The sequence below is a fragment of the Glandiceps talaboti genome, chromosome 17 (assembly GCF_964340395.1).
Source record: "Glandiceps talaboti chromosome 17, keGlaTala1.1, whole genome shotgun sequence".
Lineage (NCBI taxonomy): Eukaryota > Metazoa > Hemichordata > Enteropneusta > Spengelidae > Glandiceps > Glandiceps talaboti.
In genome coordinates, this window is record NC_135565.1 from 15,957,426 (window position 1) to 15,984,930 (window position 27,505).

Genomic DNA, 27,505 nt, shown 5'->3' on the forward strand with positions numbered 1-27,505 from the left:
TAGTTCTATGTATAGTGTCCTGGTAAATGTTAGGCTATACCTCAGACAAGGGCCTACTTGTCTGTGGCTATACTATGACCGTCGATACATCGCGGTTTAGGCAACAATAAATCCTTACCATCTCAATCTATAAGTAACTAATTAGTGAAACCCATAATCATGGAGAGTGAGTCAATGCACGATGCAAACAGGTGACTGGAACCTCACAATGAAAGGCTCAATAGTAGGACCAGTAAAGTTTCAAGATGGACTGTTTAACCCTTGATTACCTGAAGTTGTTGTAGGAGAAAGGGCCTCCTTTCCCATTTATATTGGCCCTGATGTATTGGAAGTTTGTGTTAGGTGTTACACGTTACTATACATGCTGGTAAAATTGATATTGATAATGAGATACTAGGTAGACGAGCTTAATCTGGTTTATCATTTCTCGTTGTACTATACATGAAAACATCAGGACATGTCAAGGGACTTGGTTAAACTGTTACTGGTAGCATAGGAAAACTATTTTCTAAGAATTCAGACTGGAAAGGAATTTTGCATCATCTGATGTACAATTGGAATCTAGATGACAAAGCCCTGTGAAATATAGTTTCTTCGGGGCCCGAACTGTAAATGATGACCCTACTGTTTCTCAAGAGCTTAATAACGTTATTTAGTTATGCGATGCGACATTTAACCACGTGTAGGCTACGTTGCTGACAATGTGTGAAGTGGAGTGTACCCGAACAGGCCAAAGTAATATATGTCAAGGTTGTGAATAGGTTAGACTCCCTAGTGTAAACGGAAACACTGTACACTCAGTTATGACACCACATAGAAGACAATTTTGCATGAATCATTTTCATATTTTCCAGCCACTTCCTGGGTATTCTCTTCTGAAGAACCACTTTCTAGATCCCAGATTTCCATCCTACGATCGAAGCGGCCAGGTTCGTCCTCGTGTGTGACGTCATCAGTAAAAGTACAGCGGACATTTTAAAGGCGGCCTGAAGAACAGAAGGACCACTGGTGGCACTGGTATATTGCCGGAGATACAAATTACATTACTTTGTAGTTAAGATATTCGTAACACGCAACTTACAAGGTAGGTAGAAGTCAAACGCTGCAAAACAGTGTGGGCATGTGTTTGATATATACAATCTAGTTGTATCAAATATCGGCGTGAATCTCTTGGCATGATATAGCACTATTCAGTACGTGAACAACAAGGAGTTCACGCTTGCTGCTTCTGCTTTAGGCTGACAAATACTTGAGCCCTTTTTCGAAATATTCCATATAATGATAGAGGAATTACGCTGCAACGAATCGAGCCTTTTCCGGATTTTAATCAGATTGAGCTTTCGTGTGTGTGTTGGTAAATTTCCAAACTTGATATCACGACAAACATGGCATTATCAGTATACAATGTTATCCCAACTAGTTTAGGTCACACTAACCGTCTGACGTCACTGAACATGTCACACAATCTGTTGTTCATTCAGGTAGGACATTGCATGGGATGCAACTTCACCAAAGAATTAAAGGCCTTTTCGTGCATGACGAATACATACATTACCCATAACTAAAAAGACTTATATAGTAGATTTTGGTCAATCAAATATTTAAAATCTACCAACCTAGGCCTATTCTAAAATGGGCGTAATCGGAACCACACAATTTGTTTTCTCTCGGCCTTAGTACAAAGAAATGTGTATTTTTAATTACCTCTCACCTGATCCAAAAGGTCACCTCAATCTCATAAACATGCCGTAGGCCTAAGCAGTTCATACAACTCATCGGTTTTGTCACCCAGTCCTGTCAGTAATGTTTTGACATATTATACGTTGATGACTACCTGTTGAAAATAAACAAAAAACGTGTAAACCTTTTATTTTGAGAACCAAATCAGTGCCATGTTCATAAGGTTTCCTTGATTTCCCGACGTTAATTCCTGAAATGTAAATTGCCTTTGGAAATTGATAGGTTTATACATTGTGCACTTATTGTCCTTTTCACCTGTCAATCATTCACACAATTAACAAACTTACTGATTACCAGTGTCATCATTGGGTATGTAAAGTGTTCGTACACATTTATACTTACATTCACACTATTCTAAATTTGATCCTAACTCCATGGCATAAATAATTGTATGTCTATATTAAAGATGTTCCAATGGTTACCATTCTTGTCCATATATTTTAATGTAATGCTGCATTCCCTAGTGGGAATATACATTGCCCTAGCCATGTAGTAATTGTCCTTGACTTTCCTTCTCAAAGTTGTTCTATGATGTGTCGCCCATGTCTGTTATCCATTCGGTCGGTTCCTTAGAAGTTCGTTGACTACTTGAAGAAATCCCATTATAGTCGGCCACTAGCAGTTTACCCAAGTTATGCAGGTTTCTGTTTTCCCGATAAAATGTATTCCAATGCTACGCTCTGAGCGTATCGGTAACTGAGGATGCTCAGTGTTTCATTGCTGAAAAATTGAAAAGTCAACTGAACCCAAATAATCATTGAAACTATTTTTCGTTGCGTTCACAGACTATTTCCGCAGTCACTTGAGTGGGAATTTTGTATTTCACACTGATCCATACACAAGGCCGACATGACACCAGCTAAATCTACAGTGATGGTATTATGTCCAACACCAAAAGACATCCATTATGCTTCAAGAATTGATGGCATATCAGAAGAAGAGAAGGAAAGGTTTACTTTCCACAAAGTGACAGCAAGCAAAGATGAACATTTAGACTTGCTTGAATATACAAAGATGTGTGAGAAGGTTGTTGTAGATAAAAACATACAGCACATTCTGAGTCTAATGGATGCTGGAGCACTGGTACATGCTGCCCTCGCGCAAAAGTTTCCACACATCATTGGACCATCAATGGAGTCAGTGTTATTGGCATTTCACAAATACTACACTCGTATGTATTTAGACCTGGAGGAGACAACTCTCAAGCACGTTATTATAGATGCTGATGATACCAGCGAAGAAGATATGCAAAAGGCCATAGCAAAGGTTGGAGTTCCTGCGTTCCTAAAACCTTGCACAGGAACAGAATCATTTGGTGTCAGAAAGATTTCGTCGATCAGCGACTTGAAGGAGCATATCACGTGGTACAATACTCAGAACCACGTCACTCAAATAAGCGCCAGGTTTGTAGACAAATATGCAAACAAAGATCTGTATCCCTACTTTTCGAAGAACAGCCTTATTCTAGAAGAATTTGTTGATGACGCAAAGATTGTAGACATAGATGGATGCGTCTTTCAGGGGGAAATACTTCACTGGCAAATATCTGAAAACTTATACTTGAAGAGCCACCCAACTGTAGTAAGTGGTGGTACGCTACCATTTGAGACCACAGATAAGGATCTACACACCAGATTATGGGCAGTATACGATGCTGTAATCAGCAAAGCCATTGGTAAAGGGTTCGACAACCAATTTATCAACATGGAAATCTTTGTAAGACCAAATGGAGATATCAAAGTTGTGGAAATAAATCCACGACTGGTTCCAGACTATATCCCCTTTTATCGAATGTGTATTGGCAATGGCGATCCAATGGTCGCTTTGCTGAATATTGGCAGTGGCATAAAACCAAAGCCCTGTGTTTGGAATGGTAAGCATGGTCTGACTGGGTTCGCTATAACATTTGCCACTGGAAAGGCAGAAGACCTATTGGACTTTGAAGAGGCAGCCAGACATCCAGAAGTATCTCCGGTCTTTAATCATGGCGATGATGTACCTGACTATGCAGACGGAGGAGTTAATTTAGCAAATGTGGTTATTGTCGGCAATAACAGAAGAGGTAAAATGAATCAATATATAGCTTGCATACCCAAAAGCTGTTAGTGTCATTTTCTTTCTCCAAATACTGCTTACATAAATGTTAGCGCCCAAAGGGCATTCCCTGTTAATCAGTATTCGTGGCCACACAAATTCCATTATACAAAAATGAATGACATTAGGATTAGTGAATGTAGTTTGCTTGGTCGTATACCTCAACCAACCCAACAAATGACCTCACTCATCCAGTGCGATTTAAGTATGAAACGATTTTCATAAAACTGAATACTACAGCCAACATAGCTTACACACAAAACCAGTATACACTATAACTGGTCTGAAATTCCACACAGTTGTTGTGTATTCATGTATACTAAGTTACAAACCATCGCACATGTGTTTTATCCATTCAGACATGATTTAAGCGTCCAAAGTGTATCCATGAATGAAATTTCTTTCTTCAAATTAGTAATTAATGCTTACAATATAATTTGATTTCTGCTAAACAACGAAAGTGACTTCGAAATTTCAGCTACTGGGGGTAGAGACAAACTAAAACTATTGTTGTGACTGGTACTAAACTATAATTATGATATATGTTGGTTTAAAAATACCCATAGCAGGGTAGAGCAGCGTGTCAGTTGAGCTCCATTATCTTGTATTGTACATTTTGGGCCATCCAGTGTTTACATACACTATCTTGAATACCAGGATTCTTATATCCACACAACAGAGACGTCTCAATCACCCATTTGTGTAATTAACCTCGACATCATCAAACAAGAATAGGTTTAGTTTATGTCGATCTTAGCTCTCCATAACCTCAATTGTCGCTGTAGTATCTGATTACCTAAGAGATGACAAACCACTAACATACCAATGGTTCTTTTCTCTATATTTGTACGAATCTATACGAACACAGCAAGTTTGTTGTATATATAAAAACAAACTACCGTTGTTGTTGTTGTTTGTGTTGTTGTTGTTGTTGTTGTTGTTGTTGTTTGTTGGTGGTGGTGTTGGTGTTGTTGTTGTTGTTGTTGTTGTTGTTACTGTTCTTGAGTTCAAGTGGCCACATGGTTACTCAATGAATAACAAATGATAACATAACTATATAATTTTTATCTATATGAAAATCCAATGTGAAACAATATAGCCCAATTTATTGTTGTAACTGAATAATTTTTTACAAATATAAGAAATACGTAAAATTGTTTAATTTTATACACAGGAAATGATTTGTAATTAACGAACTTTCCATACATTTAACAAGCTTTTCATACATTTATTTTGTAACAACAGTAATGATTATAACCAGACATACAGTGTCTGTACTTTATCGTAAGCATTGAACGAATTTTCTGTGTTCTTTCTTATAGAAGTGATGTCACGTTATTTTGATATCTTGACGAAGATTCTGAAGAAACCAGAATTTAGCCCCAAACAGGAATATGAAGAATAATCACTATACAAGAGATTCTAATTTTTCACAAGACATTGACGATTTTATGAATCAATTTATTGGTAGACAGGAATGAGTCTTGCATTTCTGTTTAAACATCTCAAGTTAGTTACATCGTGTAACTTTATTTGGTAAATCATTCCACAGCTGTTGAGGAGTATACACAAAGCCTTGTATACTATATTAATATTCTTTATGAAACACATGTATATCAATTAGGTGATTTTGCATAATTGTTAATATATTACTCATGTACTCAAAAATAACTGTTTTAAATATAGAATGATTCATAGACGGATACTAGATGCGTGAAACAGCATACGTTACATTTTAGGCCGAATACGTGTATACCATGGTTAGTAGCATAAATAGTATTATTATTAAATTGCTTTGTCATTTAAAACTTTTTTTGACAACTTATACTTCGGGAGAACATTCAGTTTACATCTGGTTTATACATGCTCCCACTAATTGTTCTAAAATGTTAAACCGACTGCCGGCTGCCGAGAGTTATACTACTGAACACGTCCCTATTTTGGCACATATTCAAACAGTAGCCGAATGATGACGCTGGTCTTTATCATGGAATGAGAGTTGATTTTACATTCTGTAAACACAATTACAAAATATCTTATGAGAACGGATGGCACATCTTTATATGGATTATATGTATTGAAGTATCCATGATATTCTTGTCACGTACAAGGGTATCCATGTTTTATTTTGTTTAATTCACATTCAAAAAATCTTTGAACCAAACTGATAAAATGATATAATATCCTCAATTTGAAGGCGGTGTCACAAATTAATGTAATGAACACAAAACTAACTAACTGTACTACGATCAACCAAATGTGTAATAGACTGTATAACCATAAATGTACTGACATTTTACCATACATGAAAAAAACATAAATAAATAAACAAACAAATAAGCACCTCACGACACCTAACTTCTATCATGTATTTGACTTCAAGCATTGTTGCCATATTTTCTCTTTCTTGTTATTAAAATTGAAATTCAAAACCGTTTATATGTTTCCATTGCTCTTTTAAAAAAAAAATTAATAAAATACCATCATTGTCATGTAATCAAATATCACTGCCCCCACCGCATGATAATGTCATTTCGGCTTTTGATCATTGCAGTTGAAATATGAAAACGTGTAACTGACACCACACGTTAGGTAGACCGTTTATGTTGGATCGAAGTCGATAGATCAGCATGAGAATGCCATAGATTGCACATGTATCTCTGTTTTCTTAAAATGTCGGGGAGAATCACTCAACATGGCATTAATCATTACCTGTACTACAAGGGGCTCTGGCTTAATTTATGTTAGGTACTTTACGATTTTCTTTACAAGAAGTAAAATATTATTGTTGAGTTGACAACACAGAACCTTTTTTTAGAATCAAAACAACTAATTACTGGTTAATTCAATGTGCATGAACGTGACAACTTTCTGAAAATCAATCTAAGTAATTAAAACACAAATGTAAAATATGTTGATATGAGATTTACAATCCTCGTCAAGTGTGACATTCAGACAGTTGACTTTCTTATTTAACTATGAACCCATACAGTCCATGAAATTCCACTCCTGCAATAGATTGGGTTTGGATATTAACACAAGCAGGTAGATAAACTCATCTGAAATTATTTCTACCGTACCGACGTCAAATCAAGCATAGTCCATATTCGTTGAGTCTATGATGTTGTAATCTGCATCGATAACAAACCGCACGGTTGAAGTTCCCTAGATTTATATATAGTCTGCTGGAACTTCTACGCTAAAAATTGTACACTTTGCAGACAGTAACATGTAACAAAGGCATAACAAACTGCCTTCTTTGAACTTGGAAATTCGCTGCTGTTTTGTTTGTTTTCAATCTCATTCAAATCTTACCACGGAGAAAGTGCAATTGATTCCTCTTATGTACCGATTTCGTTTACATCTATTATATTATTCTCTACGTCTGCATCCAAGTAGGGTCTAGTAGTTGCCCCCCCCCCCTCCCTCGTCATCGTCCTCGTTCTTGAAGTTTCTGTATCAAAAAGTACTTGAAATTCTTATACTTAGGCCTTAGACCTCACTCTACCTTCTTTTAAATAAATTGGCCAAAATTGAAAATTGCTGCAGACAGAAAAATCAATTTCAAATCAGTATGTAAAAATAAGTAGTGATATGAATACAAAGCCAGTATGTAGTGAGAAAAATAGCTCTTTTATTGAGACTTTACTTTAATGGCATGCCTTGACTGTTAAATAGAATTGTATATGGTTGGTTATATTGAGTTTATTTATGGTTAATTTGATTACATTTATGGTTATGGAGGTTACTACATTTTATTAGAGTTACATTAAATGTTATTACATTCATTTATAGCATAACATTTATGGTAAGTGTTTCTAGATCAAGTGTTAGCATATATATATATATATATATATATATATATATATATATATATATATATATATATATATATATATATATATATATATATATATATATATATATATATAGTTAGTCAGTTAGTTAGTTAGTTAGTTAGTTAGTTAGTTAGTTAGTATAATTCATGTTTCTGGTGAGGACCATGGATATAGTCCACTAGGGACTAATCTAGTCCATGATCCTAACTAATCAATGAAATGATAAATACAGTGTACAATCATCAAATGAGAAGTGAACATTTTATACTGTGTAACAAAAACAAACAGAAAATAGCAGTCAAGTGTGTATATTATGTTATCTTAGTTTTGTCTTGAAGGCATGTAGTCTATGTGTATTCTTTAATGCAATGGGGAGAGAGTTCCAGTGTTTCACAGTTGTGTATTTAGAATTAAATTGGCAAATCGTGCGTTGTAATTAGTTAGCTAATGGTACATGTATGGTTACCATTACATGTTTAATGAATGCATCTATTTACGTTTAATATAAAGTAATAGTTATGAGTAAGTTTATTACATACATATAGTGTTATTGTCGATCGCTGATATATATTTCATCAATAGTTGCTGTTCAATTCAATTCCTGGTTGATGTAATTACATGTATGGTTAGTAGTATATATATAAATGGAGATTATTATTAATATTTCATGGAAAGTTGGTATTACATACATCGTTTATTTCATTACCATTATGTCCTGCATACCGATATGGTTGATTGTATTAATTTCATGATAAATACTATATGTTGCACAGGGTGCAGCGAGCATGTAATTGATTGATCGATTGATCGATTTATTGATTTACTATTTGGTTGAATGATAGATCGGTTGAAAGATTCACTTCTGTGGTGAAATAAAACCTATTTTGTGTGATATTGGTCAATTGACTCATTGATTTTTGTGGTGATAGAAAACTTTTTCCTTCTTTCCCTGGCTATTTTTCTCTCTTTCAGCTGCATATTGACTAAATAAAGACATCTTGTCCATTCTTTTCCTCTTATCTAAATTAAGACACCCCTAATCTCATAATTAGAAGGGATCAGTTACCATGAAAATTTGCTTCATCTCTTATCTACTGAGTGATTATCACACCGGACAAACACTCAAACATGCACAAACGAAGAATAAAGAGAAAGGGGAGGTAACTCAAAACATTCAAAAGCACCATGGCTTTAAAAGATGTGATTCTGGAGTATTTTCAAAAAGAATTGGCAAATCAATGTCACGATATGCCTTCCATAATTAAGACAGTGATGCTGACAACGTCAGGGTCGATCGAACATATAGTTTGCAGTATATCGCCAACTATTGTATGTATGACCCAATGATGAGAGGATAGCCGTAAGACCGGAAGACGGAAGTAGAAACCTTTGACCCACACAGTTTGTATATGATATTAGAATAAAATTCCCACTGTCCTAGACACTTGAGGCCGGTGCTAAGACAGAGGGTATTACTTACCATGTTGGTAGTATGTTATCGGCTTTGACTTCAATTTCGCTCTGTAAGTTGGTAAGGGGCAGCGTCCTTTTAAAACTGACGCACAATAAACGTAATTCCTTCGTTTTAGTTTAACTCCCCTCCCATGGCCCAAACTTCACCAAAAGGGAAAAAAATGAACGACCTGTCGTATACAATACATATACTAGTATACAATGTGGCTACTTCATGTACTTGACATCGAAAACACAACAAACTAAACTTGCAATTCAACTGTAGAACATGTTACCCTCTCTGGAAATCATACTTTCAACGGGGAAATTGTATTTACCAGTAACCATGCTATATATAGTCTTCATGTTGTTGCTGTAGTTTTTATTCACACGTTCCCGTAATTTATACACATTGATGGCTCAGGTAAACATGCAGTGCATCGCGACGGTGATGAACAAGTTGACAGCGCCTTTCACATGTTTCAACATGCGAAAAATGTACAAATATGTTTAGAATAACTAAAACTATTGCTGAATAATTATTTTAGACGATAGAACTGTCGATTTTCACGTTAATAAAAGGATGTTATCAACATCAGTCGATCGATCAAATTGCCACGGTGAATGGTGAAATAAAAGTTAGCAATATGCCACGCTGGTGTTCTCGAGACTTGAAAGGTCAAGCCAAATGCGTTATATTGTATTGGTAATGTCTGTATTTTCTTTCCTATAGGTTTCACGTTTGGCCAGAAAAAATAACAAAGCTGTTCAACGGCAACCTAACCCATCACATTGGGTGGGTAGGTAGGTAGGTAGGTAGGTAGGTAAGTAGGTAGGTAGGTAGGTAGGTTTATTTGTTTTACAATGTTTGACAAGGATGTAAAAACATGCAATATATAATGATGGCAAAATATTTAAAATTGAGTTTATAATTGTAGTACTTATTCAGTAATATTGATTTTGCAATTTGTCTGATGGCAATCGATTTCCATCGGATGTACAGTCAAGAAATGTATACAATTTACTGTTAAACAACTTTTGTAGCTCCTCTCCCCTCTCCTGTCAAAAATGTTAAGACCCGCCAATTGAAACTCACGAATTATTTGAGCCACCACTTCTGTCAATGTAGCTGTGACATCATATGTGATCTGATTTGGAGACAAATCTAAACCGAGAAGGGAGTCTTTCCATATACGCCATGCTCTGGTTTCAAGTACATATGTCATATGAACAGTGTTCTCGTTCACATGCATAATTGCAACTGGTGATTTATATGAAAACCTATTGCAATATGTAAGGACTTTGGAAACTTTTGTCACAATGGTCCCTCTGATTCCCACACAAATTCTCACTTATTGACCAGAGATCTATCTGATTCCCTCAAAAATTCGTACTTATTGACCAGAGGTCTTTCTGATTCCCACAAAAATTCTCACTTATTGATCAAAGGTCTTTCTGGGTCACACAAAATTAAAGTTCACACTTATTGGCTATTGGTTTCTCTAGTTCATACAAACGTTCTCACTTATTGGTCATTGATACTTAAAACCTTAAGTAACGCTCGTGCTAATTGATCACTAGTTCTTCAGAGGTTCACTCAAGTCACTTTCCAGACTACAGTAAACAAACATTGCTACAAACAAACAAACAAACAAACAACTTTGCGACATAACAGATATGTAAACCAATGGTAATTGTCCAGCCATTCCAATTACTACAAAAAGACATAAATGTGTAAGCTATCAGGTGTAATACCTCATTTATTTATTTCCCGATACGTTAAGCCTATATAAAGACTACAGATTAACTAACTGTAACGCTACTTCAAGTAACCTTGTATTCAGAAGACGATGTACATACTTGAAATTAATACTGCTTTACGATATCATTAAAAAGAAGAAACACAGTTTTGAAATTTCCATAATTCAAGGCATAGTGGTGAACGACTTTGTTTTCAAGCGGAAAACTTGAGGTTTTGACTGGCTTTATAAATGGCATGCAGAAATTAGCCAGGATCACGTGTTTTAAAATTTGACTACCATTTCAGACGAATAAACATATTATTTTCTTCGAATTTAATCACATTACTACTTTTTCTTGTAATTATTATGGCAACACATTGTTAGTATATTTATTTCATAGCTATGCAATACTTCCATATCTGTTTGATACTGCCCACTTGACTATTTACCTCTTAATTAGTATTCCTGATGTAGTAAGCAAAACAACACATTTATTACAAGTTGTGTTTGTCCTTATTCCCTGTAGTTTCTTTTTCTTTTTTCGAAATTATTTTTATGTTTACTTAAACGTGGGTTAGGTGAAGTCATATAACATTATCACAATCTGAATGTCACATGATCACAATGTGACATTCACATGATCACAATGTCTTTTGTCAAGGGTCAAAGATGTTTTTGACATTCAGTTGTGTTTTGAAAAATATTTCCATTATCTATAACCTTTTAATAGACCCTATTTATGCCATCTCCTATAGTTGTACCATCACTACCAATATCTATGTTTATCTTAGTAAAGGGTCACGTGACTTTGTCTCTTGTGGCAGTAGGTGTAGGTATCATTATCTTCGCTTGTCATTTCTAAAATTAAGACTGCTGTGGCTTTGATGGTAGTGCATCAGCATACTTCTAGTCTGTGTGGGTGAGTGCACCAGCTCCAAGACCATATCCTACCCCTTTAGGTCCAAAGCCCTTTCCATAACAGACTGTACAAGAAAGAGTAAAGATATTGTAAAGGTGAGACATATATATATAAAGTAAAATTTTGATCTGACTCTTCAGTTCTAATGATCGTCGTGTGGCCTGGCATGAAATTCCGAGTAACGACTTCTTATTACCTCACTCTTACTACATAATGTGTGTATATCTCTGTTTGTTTGTTTGTCTGTCTATCTGTCTGTCTGTCTGTCTGACTGTATGTATGTATGTATGTATGTATGTATGTATGTATGTATGTAGGTGTAAGTATATGCGCTTGTTGTTCTTTGAACTGCCGAATTTGTCAGCATAGTGTCAGATAATATTGAAGCGAGGTCATCATAGGAAAGTGAAAGAAATGCTCATTCTTGTTTATACATAGCCCATCAACTACCTGGTCACACAATGTGCAGTTGTACAGTATCACAGGGATCCAGCTTTCATTTGCTGTGTTGTCTACCACAATGACAAACTAAACTACATACACACATACATACATACATACATACATACATACATACATACATACATACATACACATTCTACAACACACATACATGGACATCAATACATAAACACACACACATTCTACATAAATACTTACTTTTACAGAAGATTTCACCTTCCCTGTCACACACACTAGTAGAATCCAAGCTTTTGCTGCAGTAAGCACAGACAAAGCATTTCTTATGCCAAGACTGTAGGTAGTAGAAAATACAACAAGGAGATTGTAATAAGTTGATCACAAAGTTATAAAATAATCATAGTACCTATAATATGGTCATCAAATTTGCATTAGACATACAGCTGTGTAACGATAGCCCAAAATGTAGAATAACACTCGGCATCAGCACTGTATTGCTACGGGAAGGGAATGGTTGTTTAGAATAATGACCACCAATAATCTAATATTATACTAACAAACTTTAAGTCTAGAGGCTATCAGTGGCTTCGAATATCTACTAACACTTAGCTCAATGAGGAGTTGAGATTAAATTCAAATTCAAATGAAGATATCCACACGGTCATTAACATCATGTCTATGTTAATCGTTCACACGATTCTAGCCAATCTTCAGTTAGTGTTTATTGGGACAGTTACATGATGTCCAAATATGGTATATTTGTCATACCAGGACGCTACTTATACACTTCTTACATCATTCTAACAGTTTGGTGTTTACTCATTTGCATAAACAACTCTTGGTTCATGATTTCTCATTGAGCTAGACGAGGTGAAGAGAGATCTTGAGATTTGAAGCTATGGATAGCCTAGAATATAACAGACTGAGCTACAGTCTTCGAACAGCATTTCTCTAACAGCACTAATAGACAACAAATGACTATTTATCAGTCTACAAGATCGCCATATATAGTCATGCTATTTTGCATATATGAATATTTATTTTAATTCCTTATATGGCGATCGGCTCGACTGTTTATGTAGAGGGCGTAAGTTTTTAGGGGTCATGAATATTCAGTGTCTATCAAATGAATAATAATGTCTACTAAAGACCATGATGCAATTGTGTTCCACTGAAAGAACAATAGAAATTTAAATGAAAGTTTCAACTTGGTGTTTCCTGGCAATCGAGCGAAATTTATGGTATATGAACTTATGAAATGACTCGCCGGAAACCGAACGTTTATGAAAGTACCTTTACTTCCTGGAGGGAAACTCCCCTTTAACAAATAACAGATCAGATAACTGTACTTCCTGAGTTAGCAATAATAATATTACAGAACCAATCAGCTGACAGTACTTACTGAGTTAGTCATAACAGTACTCATTAGCTAAGAACCAATCAGCTGACAGTACTTGCTGAGTTAACACCAATCATATTACAGTACTCATTAACGAAGAACCAATCAGCTAACAGTACTTACCGAGTTAGCACCAATCATCTTCTCAGCCTGATAGACTGAATGTCCACAGCGAGGACACTTGTCAGCACCACCAAATTGGGATGGAGGCTCAGATGAGACATCAGCATGAGTGTAAGCTTCAGCAATTGCTGGTCCAGCTCTTAAAGCACAAGAAGAATTCAAATTATTATTAATACAAGTCAAAATTGGTTTGTTTTGACTCAGTAAACAGCTGATTGAATGCATTCAAATAGATGATGATTGGTAAGTCTATTCGTGAGAAAAATGATACAAGTTACTATTTTGTGAGACACACACATTTCTTCCAATTGCCAAACAAAAATGATTGGTTATGAAATATGAACGGTTATATTGCAAAAGCTAGTGTTAACCAGATGTGAACTCACAGGTCTTCAATAGGTTAGTTTCTCAAAGAGAAGATTTATTTGGGAAAATAATCTAATTAAAATGATAACCATTCCAATTGCTAAACACTCATTTCGCTCAAAAATGCATTTTCACGTTTTGGTTTAAATCAAAATGCAAGAACCTAACATTTCCACTATTTGATTTCATTTCAGCCAGCCGTTTATTGAGAAAATTATATTCAAAAATGTAATCGTATCAAGATGCTAATAACGTAAAATAAACACCATGCAAATATAGGTGATTAATATGCACGCATTTCGTTCCATAGCTCATCGGTTCTAGACATAACCAATTGGATGTTTCTTGCGATAATGATAACACACACGAATGGACAGACATACAGGCATATACTGAGACATAAAAACAAACAAACAAACAAACAAACACACAGACACAGACACACACACACACACACATACATACATACATACATACATACATACATACATATATACATACATACATACATACATACATACATACATACATACATACATACATACATACACACACATACACACACACAAACAAACAAACAAACAAACAGACAGACAGACAGACAGACAGACAGACAGACAGACAGACAGACAGACAGACAGACAGACAGACAGACAAACACAAATACATAAAGTACATACGTGAACGTAAGGACAGACAAACAGTACGCACGCACGCACACACACACACACACAAACAAACAAACACAAACACAAACAAACAAACAAACAAACAAACAAACATACATACATACATACATACATACATACATACATACATACATACATACATACATACATACATACATACATACATACATACACACACACACATACATACATACATACATACATGCAAACATACATACATACAGACAGACAGACAGACAGACAGACAGACAGACAGACAGACAGACAGACAGACAGACAGACAGACAGACTGGAATAGGCATAACATACGCGAACGCACCGAAGAGGGTTGATTGCCATGTACGCGTTCACCGATGAGGCCATTTGTCACAAGATGGTCGCATTTACCCACGTCAAATGTATTTGTAAGAAAAAAAGAGGAGAACTTGGGTTCGGGTTAGAATTGACACACGTTTCAAACACTTGAATCAAAGTCGGGTCGGGGTATTGTGGGGTTAGAAATAACACACGCTCACAATTGTATCAAAGTATAAAAGTCTTGTAATTAAAACACACACAAGCGCAAATGAAAATAAATTACAGAAAGTCTCTTAAATAAGTATTATAAAATATTCTGCACTACTATAAGTTAATTGAATGGTGATGACCGGTTCTACTGAGTTCACTTTAAAGTAACGTAACTAAAATGTCACTGTCTTGGTATTATCTGACAATCTCCAACAGTAGTTCAACATACACACTTCGTTGAACAGTGTCCCCGCACGTGGAATGACATGGACGGGTGAGTTGCTGATTTGTAGGACTGCACTGCTGCTCCATAGAACACTTACTGGCACAATAATGTGATGGCTGACATTTGTGACTCAACCTTAAGTCGCTGATGAATGACGTCGATGCATATGTTTAGTGCATGACAAAAAATAATGTCCTTGTTCGTCCTTATCATAGATTTTCCAATCTCAAAATGACGTCATTATCCTGTCCAGACGGGGTCATTCTTATAGCAAACAGCTCCATTTGTTCATCAGCCGGTAAAGAACACAGTTACAGTCCGCATTTATACTAAATTTTTACCGTTCAATTGCGTCACCAGATCACGTCTAAGTTGTAAACACAAGATGTTTTGATACCTAATATGCAAATTATACATGTTGACTTGAGTTTTCCAAATCTTGAATGATCCAGGGATTCCTCAGTGCCATCAGAAAGATATCGTGGTAGGAATTCCTTGATTACTCAAGATAGCTGTTTACCGGTCATCACCATTCTTAAAGGCCATTATAAGCCTGTCCACTGACTGAATCTGTGACTCCACTACACTCGTTCACTATGATAAAATAGTAACTGAGTGTAGACAGTCACATGTTCCTCCCGTAGACATGCTAAAGGACATGTGACTCTCAGTTCGTTTTGGGTGACAACTAAATGATCGGTGTAAGTTCCTTGTACTAATGACCCCTACAAAATCACTCTGCTTTTCAAGACGGAATAGTTGGACACTTTTTGTCTTGAGTGATTTTGTGCAAGTGCACTTCAGTTAAAACATGGGAAATCAAACTTTTCTTAGTAATATACATTTCTCTTGAAAATGTAAGATACAGATCAAATTCACTTAAAGCAGTTTAGTTACTAAAGATCTTTCAAATATACAATTTGATTTTTTTACTCCAAATGTTCTATTTACATTGTTTCAACCGAACTACGACTCAGTAGGTATTCGTAGAAGACACAGACCCCAAAACGAAATGTGCGTGAAGGCATACAGGTTTTAAGTTATTTGACAGAAACGGCTATCTCAAAGGGATCCAGTTCTAGACAGTTGTACCATACTTCTGTTACATGACCTCTGTTATGTGCGCAAAATAGCTTGGTTATAGCATACGGCTTTGGTAGCCAAAGTTGTGTAAAGTGATATGCGGACCAAAACGATTCATGTATATATGTCCCATGTTCTGTATCACCTTTGCACAAGATTTGATAGAAATCAGCCATACTCAAATACTACACAGTGTCTGTGATGTGCAAGGAATGGCTTGATTTCTTGAAGGTCAGATAACTTTGACCTACTGTTTGACGGGTTTGTTGCCAAGATGTTCTCCAGCATCCATACTCAGGCAACCAGCTCCACCACCATAGCCGTACCCCTTAGGTCCATGAACCTTACCATAGCAACTCTTACAGTAGATTTCACCTTCATGTTCAGCCAGGGTAGTGGAATCAAGGCCTTTGCTACATAGAGCTGAAATAGAGCATAATTAAAAGAATGGCGTCACTAAACTTTTTTAAATGAGAATATTGTGAACAATTTTCTTTTGTAAAATGATATATAAATGATTTATTTACAACAAACTGTACACCTTCATCACAAGAAAATGACATCACGGGCATTGTAATCCTTTAAACTGAGTGCGTTACCTCATTTCTAGCTAGCAGCCTTTGCAATTACATCATTTCCGGTATTTGTTCTCAATTGGGTTTGAGGTGTGGACGTGAAAATGTACATGCAAATTACGTATATGCGGGAGTGTGGCTAACGATACAGAATATCACAGAGAACTTGGCCGCCTGTCGATAACATATGCTCCAAAAATGGAGATGAATATTCATCGTATCATTCACTGAACATAAATATCTTTATTAGAAATGTGAAAGTCACATACGGGGATTTATATTTTCGCTGTGTATAACAAATTTATATTAATATCAAAACTATTTTGGTGCTAATGTGGCTTGGTTGTCACTTTTCACAAGAAAATACACCAATCAAATGAATTTGTTAGCCTTTTTTTGTTTGTCAGTTATTATCCCTGGAGAAAGCCTCGCTGCTGATATGTGCTATAGGTTTGGCTTGCTTCATTTACGACAAAACGGCGTATAACATTTAATGTCATTGAATCAGTAAACGTGTGTTATTCAATTAGCAGAACAAGTCATTTACGACATTTAAAACCAAAGATACGCAGGACAAAATATTTTTGTGGAAAAACTCTGTGTCCAGCCATGGTTAGGTTTATCTGCTACCTCAACCTATTCCTACCGCTGGCTGCGCTATGCACCAGGCGAACTATTCCTTGGCGACCTGGGCTTAGTGCATGACAGCGCAGTCGGTGATAAGAATGGGAACGAGGTTGAGTTTAAATCATGACTGTGAAGTACATATCGACTCCATGGCATAACGAATGTTAAAAATCTATTGAAATCATCACTCGGTCCATCATGTGTATGTCCGTGTACGAGGATAGTAATGTGATTCTCGGTACCTACGTGGTATGTATGCCATAGGGGCACGTAGTATTTCTTAGATTGTTATTTTTCCTTGTCTACAGGCTAAATATAATAATGTTTGACTTGAATGTACTCCCCCTGCCTTTAACATATATTGATACATTTGTAGCAGCAGGATTCGTGTGATATTTTCCTTAAAAACGACGATCTATAATACGTGTCCTTGTGATGTATGCCAAGCGTCCACCAAGCGCATTGGTCCTGAACCCGCCCTAGACTTATAAATTGTTTGCCATGGCAACCATTGCGTTCCAAAATACTGTATCACTCACCACAGGTAAAGCAGCCAAGTTTATGCCAGCTCTGTCCAGCACCGATTTTCTCCTCAGCCTGGTAGACCGACTTGCCACATCGTGGGCACTTAGGGGCTCCTCCAAATTTTGGCATAATGAGCTTTACCTGCGGAACTAGAAAGAAGAACAAAACAAAACAGACTTACAACCCATACAACTTAAAATATCGTAGTATATATCAAGTCACTCTCATCCTAGCTGTAAAATGACTATGGTCTTGATTTGTTTGCAATAGTATTCATCTTTCATTTCACTTTTTTATTTTCTGTAGGGGTTTGCGAAAAAATCGGAGAGGAAATAGTCACGGAGCGGAAAATCACTAGAGTAACTGGAGCTGGAGTAACCTTCATCCATTCATTGTCAGACGTATCCTTATAACCATGGTTGTTCTATCTTTATTTTTAGTAAAATACTATGTAATGCAACGATTTAAAAGTCTTTGAATTTGTCTTCTTTATTCCAATCTCAAACCACCTGTTGTTGCGTTCGAATTTATATATTTTTTTTAAAAAGACAGGGTATGGCAAAAAAAATGTACACTTATATTTACACGTAACGTCTTTTGCCGGTAAGTGCGCAGTGCCGAAGACGTCATACCCTGTTCATTTGCATATTCGAGTGATGTCACGCAGTATTGTATCAAAGTCGTCCATTTCTCATGAACTCAGTTGAAAGAAGGTGTGACTTTGATCAAATGATCGTGAGCATCGCAAGTGTTTGTTATTATTTATATTTATTTCAAATACATGTATTCGGGTATTTGCATAAATCAGCATAGCTGGAAATTTGCATATGTATACAAAGATGATAAGGCCTAATAAAAAAAAGTTGTTTGCTTCCGGTTACCCAACCCCACCTAGTTTTTCACACCGACCCTAAACTATTTTTACGTATTTGCGAAAAAAAAAATCGCGAAAATCGTGTCATCTCGCAAGAAATAGTGGATGCGGAAACTGACATCAACTTAAAAAGACAATATAAAACTATTCTTCCAGTCTCTAATGGCTGTACATCTGATGAGTAGAAACCAATAACACAAAGACCGTATGGAAAACTACGGAAAAAACAACTATCTGAACTAGATACTCACATATGAAAAAAAAAATTAAAATAAAATAAAAAAATCTACCTACCCCACCTATTCTAAAATTTAATGTAATCGGAACCACACATTTTTTACGCCTAATTTGAATGAACATACAATGTTTGAAAATAATGAAAACTTCGAATACAAGTAAACAAAGTCAACTAATTTATCCAAAAAAACGACTGGTATGTGTATCATGGTGGTACGTAACATTATCTTTATTAGAAACAAGTTATGCAATCGTTGTCAAATACCATCCATTGAATCACAAGAATGTTTCTTAAAATATTTTCTTTTTTAAAATAGTGTCAATTGGGAAATTCGAATTCTTAGAATTACGTGAATCACTGATTACTGCATATTCTGTAATTGATAGCTACGTATATCTAACAGTACTTTCAAAGTTGATCGCACTTTAAAGAGGTTAAAATTGAAAATACTAACACTTTGTTTTGTTTGCTATGTTTTCATATGAACAGTTTTCTGCATCATTCGCCTTACTCAAAAATGCATATATTAGTCGTTACCTGTTAAACTTTCAAAACTACCCACCCCTGCTACCTAGACAAAATGTACACACATATTAATGACGTAATTAATCCATGCCTACAAAATACGTCACTCGGTTATTCGTTAGAATATATGCCAGAAATAAACAGTGACTGGGTAACGCTTACAACGAAAACGATATGAGTAGCTTTCCTTGCGAAATGTTAGAGTAGCCACGAACGTGATGAAATCTTATACATGTAGTCTCGTTCTGTGCTGGTCAGTAATGTTAGGCTACAGCGCAGCCAGCGGTGAGAATGGGACATGAAAGTTTGACCAGGCTCGGAAGAACCATAAACTTTTAAAATGTGTGTTTGATTTATAAAAATCATGCTGTGATAGCTATATCTCCGACAAATATTCATAGCAGGATTTCATTCGAGTATTTTTTTTTTGATGTGATTATTTTAATGTATGTTCACTGAATGTATACGACGTGAAATTGAGTTTTATGACGCGATTGTAACAAGCTGTAGTTTACAGATAGGCGCGCATGTTTTTTAGTAATGAGCCAACCGACAGAATACATATGTCATCGGCATAACTATGTGGGTAGCTTCGGACATGATATAGACGTATCAGACACACCATTAAAGTCAATAAATTACAGTGCTGCACGCTTCAACGGAATATTAGAAATGTAATTGATAGCCGAGTCCCTATCCTAAGTATTGTTATCATATTATATTCTGTAATACAAAATAAGTACTGCCAAAACTATTTGGCGGAAAATTCTCGTTTTTGTATAAATTTTTGGTGCATTTATGATTTATTTTAGTCTGGTTTCGTAGAAATGGTCTTTATTGATTTAGTATTTCAATTTTTTACCTAAGAAACGACAGTATCAAAAAATACAAAAAAATCTAAGCACTTGTCCGCCAAAACTATTCTGTCCATTTTTTGGTTTTCCGTAACTTTTTGGTGTATTCATTACCATTATTTTAGATTCATATCGTAGAAATTGTCTTTATTGATAAAAAGTTTTCAAAATTTGGTATAAAAACAGCCACGTCAATAAATGCGAAAAATCTTAACACTTATCCACTAAATGTGGTCGAAAATTGTTGTTTGCCTGTAAATACTTGGTGTATTTTTCCTTTGTTTTAGACTAGTTTCCTAGAAGTTACCTTCAATAATCAATTTACACCCAGATTTGTGTTTATAAACGATTACTTTCAAATAAAATCCGAAAAACGTGATGTAAACATTCAATCATGCATGGCTTGTTGCGAACGGATTACTGTGCTATTCGTTCTATTGGGTTGACTTTGTGATTAAATACATTATACTTTTGATATTTCATCGCCATACGTGATAGACAAGGTAGTTGCGTGAAGAAATCCATAATGGTGACAGCCAGCGTCGCATATACATACGTGTACAACGTTTCCTTGTGATGAATCATCAATGAATGCCTGAAATTCCCGGAATTCCATACATCCATACTTGGTGAAAAATGGAAAGTTCGAAATAGTCACGAAGGGATCAAATTTTTGTTCAGATTGGATCAAGATAGATAGACATTTGGTCCAGTACTGTCATTCTACTCATTCAGACTATCTCGACAGCTGTTAAACACTGTCCTTCAAATCGCAACAAATCAAAATCGATGGCATTTTTGTTCCATTTGATAAACGACCGTCCGCCAATCAGCGTCTATTTTATTATTTAGTTAGCAGGTGTCACCGCCAATAAATTTCTATGTCGGTTTTAACAGATGTAGAGCAAACATCAATGAGATGTTAGATTTGAAATACTTGTGTCAGCTGGATATCTAGGTACATGTTATCTTATGTCATTTACTTTGTGACACGTAGTAAGAATGTCTCCGCTTCTGTCAAAATAGCATGCAGTCCATTTTATATCAAACGAAAACTTTCTTCTGGGTGTGGGAACTGTTACAACATACCGTCGAGTTGGTCTTCATATTTAATAGTTCCCTCATGTAATGACTTGTACATTGGCGTTCGATTAAAATCGGATGTCATCTCATACCCAGACACGCGTACATAGAAAACAGCAGCCTATATATGGCGACGTAATACACGAAATACGGCGACACAAATTTCTGCAAATTTCATAATAAATTTCTGTATGCAATCAATTTTTAAACTAAAATTTTGATACAAGTTCAAAAACAAACATTATTTCTGCGATTTCAGTCTAAAATTAACTTAAGATTTACAAAAAAGTCTCGTTTAAACGAAAATTTCTGTTTAGAAAATACTATGGCGGTAAGACATTTGCAATGGAATGAAGATGACCCCGTTGACTCGATCTTGATCTGTGATATATAGATTTGTTGTCGTCAACAGCTACTTACGGTCCAATACTTTGAATTGGTCGAATACTTCAAATGGAAGTCTTCGTGATGTCTTTATCGGACTCTGTAGATATGGAGCCTTTATCTCCCAGCGTTACGTCTGGCCAACCTATGTTACCATTATTTTCCCGCCAAAAATGATTTGGAAAATTAATACTGGTACACCGCGGCATTAATATTTTAGGCTGGAATCGAATTAAGGCGTATAATTACGCATTTTCTAAGGAAAACTTAGTTAATAGAAATATTATTGTTGCATTAGCCATTAGCGAAAATATAAATTTCACACTCCATATTGTTTTTCGTGTTTTTTTTAACATTTGATTTGATATCTGACGTAAGGTCGTGATTTGCAAGTCGAGAAAATAAATTCTAATACATCTATATTACAATAATTTGAGTCTTTCTGAAGTCTTGCTAGTGTAATTCGAAAAATAAGATCTTACTTGTCGTTTTAATACACATCCTTGTAACTTGATGGTGGTACTTCTTGCACAGTGCCGTAAAGAAGCCCGTGGTTTTACGACGTTCATGTCGTTACAACCAAGCTTCTTCTTTACGAATACGAATACGAATACGAATACGAATACGAATACGAATACGAATACGAATACGAATACGAATACGAATACGAATACGAATACGAATACGAAATACTTTATTTACTTATCTTGGAGTCATGAAAATACAGCTTAAAAAATGTATTCACAGACCCAAATCATCCCTGTCGTGTGGTCAAAAGATATGCACATGATTCAATGAGAAAAATAAATATACATCATTGAATCATACATCGTCGTAAAACCACAGGCCGCTTTACGGTAATGAACAAGACTAATATTTTTTATTGCGTCGAGCAGAAAAATACTCCCTGGCTTGTAATAGTGGGTTGGGAGTATTTACTGTAATTGATACTGATCGATAACGTGTATTTCAAATTCTTCAAACTTCCCTTGCGATGCTAGAATAACAAAAATGTTTGTGTTCCCGACTAGTGTGCGTTTAATGATAACACCGACACAGCTACTCGTCTACAATAGAAGCCAGTTTACTTGAAACAGAAAATAATCTGTCTTGACAAACGTCTTATCATCATTGCTGCGAGACAAAACTCTTAGCAACACTATTTCATTCTTTGTATCAACCGCCTTTAGGTGATTACCTCCCTTAAAAGATTAACATCTAGCGATTACTACGCTGACGATCTTTTGTGGAGTCAGACGATAAAATGTAGCAATTTTTGTTGGTAAGAATTTAGTCGAACCAGACGATGAAATAAAGTAATGTTAGTAAATTGCCGAGCCGTGGAATCAGACGACGTTCTGCCTCAGATTAATAGGTTTTTATTATCTGGCCAGTAAGTTAATAAAGAGACGCGCGTAGTTCAGCCTTACGTCTTTCTCCAACACCTAAAGTTCAGAAATACAATCAATCTGCAATAATCGTTCATAGTTTTCAAACTAGTTATTTTAACTTAGCACATGTCACGTGGGTGTCACGTGGGGATACTTCATAAATATCGACTACAATACCCACCCCATCCGCTTTTGATTGATGTAAATACAATTACAGATTTATCGCATGTACATGCAAATCGAAGTCAACACCGTGTGATGGCGATGGTTCGGTGTGCATAAAAAGGAGAGACAGTAGCATTTTTTGAATTTTGTTAGTACCCAAAAAATTCCAAACATGTTCTAGCGGTTGGAATATTATGAGAATATACTTCAATAGGAAGTAAAAGTAACCACCAACGACCTCATAAAGTCACAGACTGCGCCACTTGAAACGAAACTCTATTGCTATAACCCGTGGACAATTCTAATTAGTGGGGTAAGGTAACATTCGAACATTCCACCGTCTAGTATAAATTTTCACTGAAATTCTAAGTGTGATATCGTCACTAAACTACACACTTTTCTAGCCCAAATATTTCAAAGGAAATAAACACCTTTTCTTCAAGGTATCGCCAGTACAGTTTCAGTATACTGATATAGACAAATGTTTCAAAAGAAAAGTAACCCTCCTCGCATCACTATAGAACTACAGACAGACATATATTCCAGCTAGTCGTCAAAATCAAATCTACGCGATAAAATTTGGCGGGTTCATTTCTTTTTCCTAATTTTCAATAAAATAATTTTTTTATCCATAAATTTGGTTAAGAGCCACTTAGAATGATAGTGTCTCTTACTTTCGTCTAAAATGAACATTAGAAGAGCTAAAAAGTTACAGAAAAAAACTTCGAATTTTTGTCAAATAACTTTGTCAGAATCTAACACTCTTTTAGAACACTTCACAAGTCAAATATGCATTAGTTCTAAAATAAATTAAACGAACCAAAAAGTTACGAGAAAGAAACACTTTACGTTCAATTGATTCAGACTGTAAGGAACGTGGAACCCAGTCAACTTGAAAAAAAATTGAGGTCGTCGTAGCTGTATGCGATATTCACAATGCGTTTCAACTTCAACTTCAAGAACTAGAAACACGTATATCCAATGTTTTTGTGCACGAAGGGGAGCAAATAACAGTTCTAAAATCTTAATTTAAAAGAAAAATATCTCAGTTGTCGCAAATAGAGTGTGGAAATTGGTTAGTCGTTTTTGATTCACATCATGTACACTGACATTTCACTGTGTACTACTTGACCCGATTTGAATCTCTTAATCGTGTCAATGGCAACGATATGTAATCCAACTAAGAAGAGAAATGCCATCGTCTGCTTTCTGCATGTTAGCTGTCACAATTGCTATTAGTTTGTCAGCCCCAAACGCCCACTGTTGCTATAATATGGTGTATTTGTTTATCAATAATGTACAATACTGTAAACATTAGTTCAGTTGGAGTTGGAGTTGATGCGAAACATGCATGAAATGTGGCACTTTTACTCAACTTCATAACACAGTGGGGATACTACACATATAAAACTATCGATATTTTCATTTTAGCAAAAATCCTACAATGTTTACAAAGTACAGACAATACTATTCACTAATTTAATATGACCATTTGATCGACGAACAGCGTGTTCGATGACTACGTCCTCGAGTATGTCTGACCAGGGTTGAGTGGGCAAGGGTTGACCTCGTTCACAGATGTTTTTTTCCCCAACCCTGGACGACATTGTTTAAAGTTATAGCGACACCAACAATGCTATTTTTTCTTTGTTTTCTGTTTTCTCTCTTTTCCAACACAAAGTGTATATATCATTCGATCATCATATATTTCATGTCGGATTTTACTAAATACATTTTTTTTGCTGTACAGTGTTTTGAAGTCACTGGCTTAAAGCCAATTTTGAACCCATTAACCCTCAATTACATTTAAACAATCGCCTCTTTGAAGATTTTTTAACTCGTTGTAAGAAATTCGATATCAGATCACATAGCGAAAGGTCGTAACAATTCAATGTATGACACATAGGGCTCAGATATGTACCAGAGGAAACTTGACCTGTCAAGGGGTTTCGAATTATTCATACTACACTACTATGTCCTTAGGATTGAGTTCATGACACTACTAAAACTTAGCTGGTCGTCTCGCCGCCGATCATTGTACGTGACCATATATGGCTGGGTATCAGTAAGCTCTGCTGTTATCACCACTTGAACACACTAGCTATGTGTTCTACTGTAAGCCGTTAAATCGCCATATCTATGGCGTCGAAACTTTTAGAAACGTGTGTAGAAATTTTCAACGATATAGCCAGCTTTACAAAATATATGAGTTGTTCATTGCGGCGTGTTCACTTTCATCGTAGCAGTAAAACAAACATTTCAGTCGATAACCCCCGTCCATCTTAAAACCAGACCTTCGTGAAATTCATATATAAATATATATCTTAAATATACCCCTAGCTCTATCTGAATGTATCCCTTTGGCATGACAACAACAAATTAAGACGCACTCTACGTTTGGTTGTCTGCAAATTACTTCTCGTTATGGTAAAACCGGACACCACATCAACTGTGGCTTATGAAACTATCAATTCGTCATTTTGACAACTACTGACTGTATGTTTTTGTCACAGAAATATGTCTCTAGAAGTTTCCATCGAACGTGATTGCCATTCCTCGTTCTTCAGTTGAATGACCCCGATCGAAATCTGTCTGTCCCCGTTGTAAAACTCGGTTCGTAAACTTGGAAGTGACATTTCATTTTATCTTAAGTGGGTCTATCTGATATTAACTATCACTGGACCATGAAGATAGCCTTCATAACTCACAAAAAGACCCTATGGAACCTTGACAGTCAAAATACCAGTATGTGAAACTCTCCTTTCTTCTTTTTTTTTAAAAATGATATACCATATCAGGAACTAAAATGATTATATTATACCAACCCATTCCTCGTTGTAAGTTTCTACAAAACATGAAATAAATGTGACTTACCTTGTGAAGACTACGGGTGATGGAGAGTGGGGTAGGTTTGGTTGAAGCGTTGCTGAGAGGCAGAGAGTAACACTGACTCTGAATTCCTGGCATAATTTGCACACATCACTTTAGAAATCTTATTTTGCACACAGACCGCAACCTTTAATCCCCGAGAAATGGAACTAGGGATCTCTAATACATATATATACAGAAAGCAACTAACAGTAGCCTTGACAGCGGTGATAGTGTGAAATGCAGAAATACATGTAAAGCCTTGCCCTCGCAGTTATTTTTCATCTAGGTCACATTCCGACTTTCGTCAACAAAAGGCACTTCCTTATAAACTGATATACACATGATATCAAAGCTTAAAGCTTAAAGTGGAATAACCGTGAAGCATGGGGGTTCTACTTCCATGCTTGAAGGAAAAGACATACTTAGAGCGAAGGCTGTGAGTGAAGGTCTTCTTAGTATCACATGACTCTCACGTGACGTTGCCAGACATGAAACTTTGCTCTATCGATCATTAACGTATTAGTGCAAAGTTTGCTGAAAGTTGAACGTTGAGATAAACTATGTCACATAATACTTTATATTCGGTGGCAAGAATAAAGGGTTATTTGGTTTTTTTTATATTTCCCCCTATCTTCGTTGTCAAGGCGAATGTTAGCTGCTTTCTCATAGACGAACAGAATTCGAAACATTTATGTAGTTTCGTCGATTGCGAGATCGACATGGTAAATAATACATTATACTAATAATAACATACTTCAAGCACATTGTCTATCTCTCAGTCAGTCAGTCAGTCA

General features: G+C 35.8%; 2 protein-coding genes across 2 annotated transcripts; one reads left to right on the forward strand and one right to left on the reverse strand.

Moving 5' to 3' along the window:
• Positions 1 to 928: 928 nt before the first annotated feature.
• On the forward strand, positions 929 to 6,197 carry LOC144448493 (uncharacterized). Its single transcript, XM_078138755.1, has 3 exons — positions 929 to 1,084; positions 2,526 to 3,802; positions 5,157 to 6,197. Exons 2-3 carry the CDS (start codon positions 2,590 to 2,592, stop codon positions 5,237 to 5,239), a joined length of 1,296 nt encoding a protein of 431 aa, XP_077994881.1. The 5' UTR covers positions 929 to 1,084; positions 2,526 to 2,589; the 3' UTR covers positions 5,240 to 6,197.
• A 4,663-nt stretch (positions 6,198 to 10,860) lies between these two features.
• Positions 10,861 to 27,115, reverse strand: LOC144448688 (cysteine and glycine-rich protein 2-like). The gene is made up of 6 exons (XM_078138976.1): positions 26,715 to 27,115; positions 18,341 to 18,475; positions 16,851 to 17,022; positions 13,729 to 13,867; positions 12,447 to 12,540; positions 10,861 to 11,850 (listed from the first exon to the last, which is right to left on the reverse strand). Exons 2-6 carry the CDS (start codon positions 18,453 to 18,455, stop codon positions 11,774 to 11,776), a joined length of 597 nt encoding a protein of 198 aa, XP_077995102.1. The 5' UTR covers positions 18,456 to 18,475; positions 26,715 to 27,115; the 3' UTR covers positions 10,861 to 11,773.
• Between the last annotated feature and the right edge of the window lie 390 nt (positions 27,116 to 27,505).

Bases quoted from the DNA above. Each gene is read 5' to 3' on its own strand.
- LOC144448493 (XM_078138755.1), top strand. From the start codon at position 2,590: ATGACACCAGCTAAATCTACAGTGATGGTATTATGTCCAACACCAAAA. The intron at 3,803-5,156 runs GTAAAATGAATC...TCTTTCTTATAG, and splicing joins TGTCGGCAATAACAGAAGAG to AAGTGATGTCACGTTATTTT.
- LOC144448688 (XM_078138976.1), bottom strand. From the start codon at position 18,455: ATGCCAAAATTTGGAGGAGCCCCTAAGTGCCCACGATGTGGCAAGTCG. The intron at 12,541-13,728 runs GTAAGTACTGTT...TACTACCTACAG, and splicing joins AGATGATTGGTGCTAACTCG to TCTTGGCATAAGAAATGCTT. The intron at 11,851-12,446 runs GTAAGTATTTAT...TTTCTTGTACAG, and splicing joins AGGTGAAATCTTCTGTAAAA to TCTGTTATGGAAAGGGCTTT.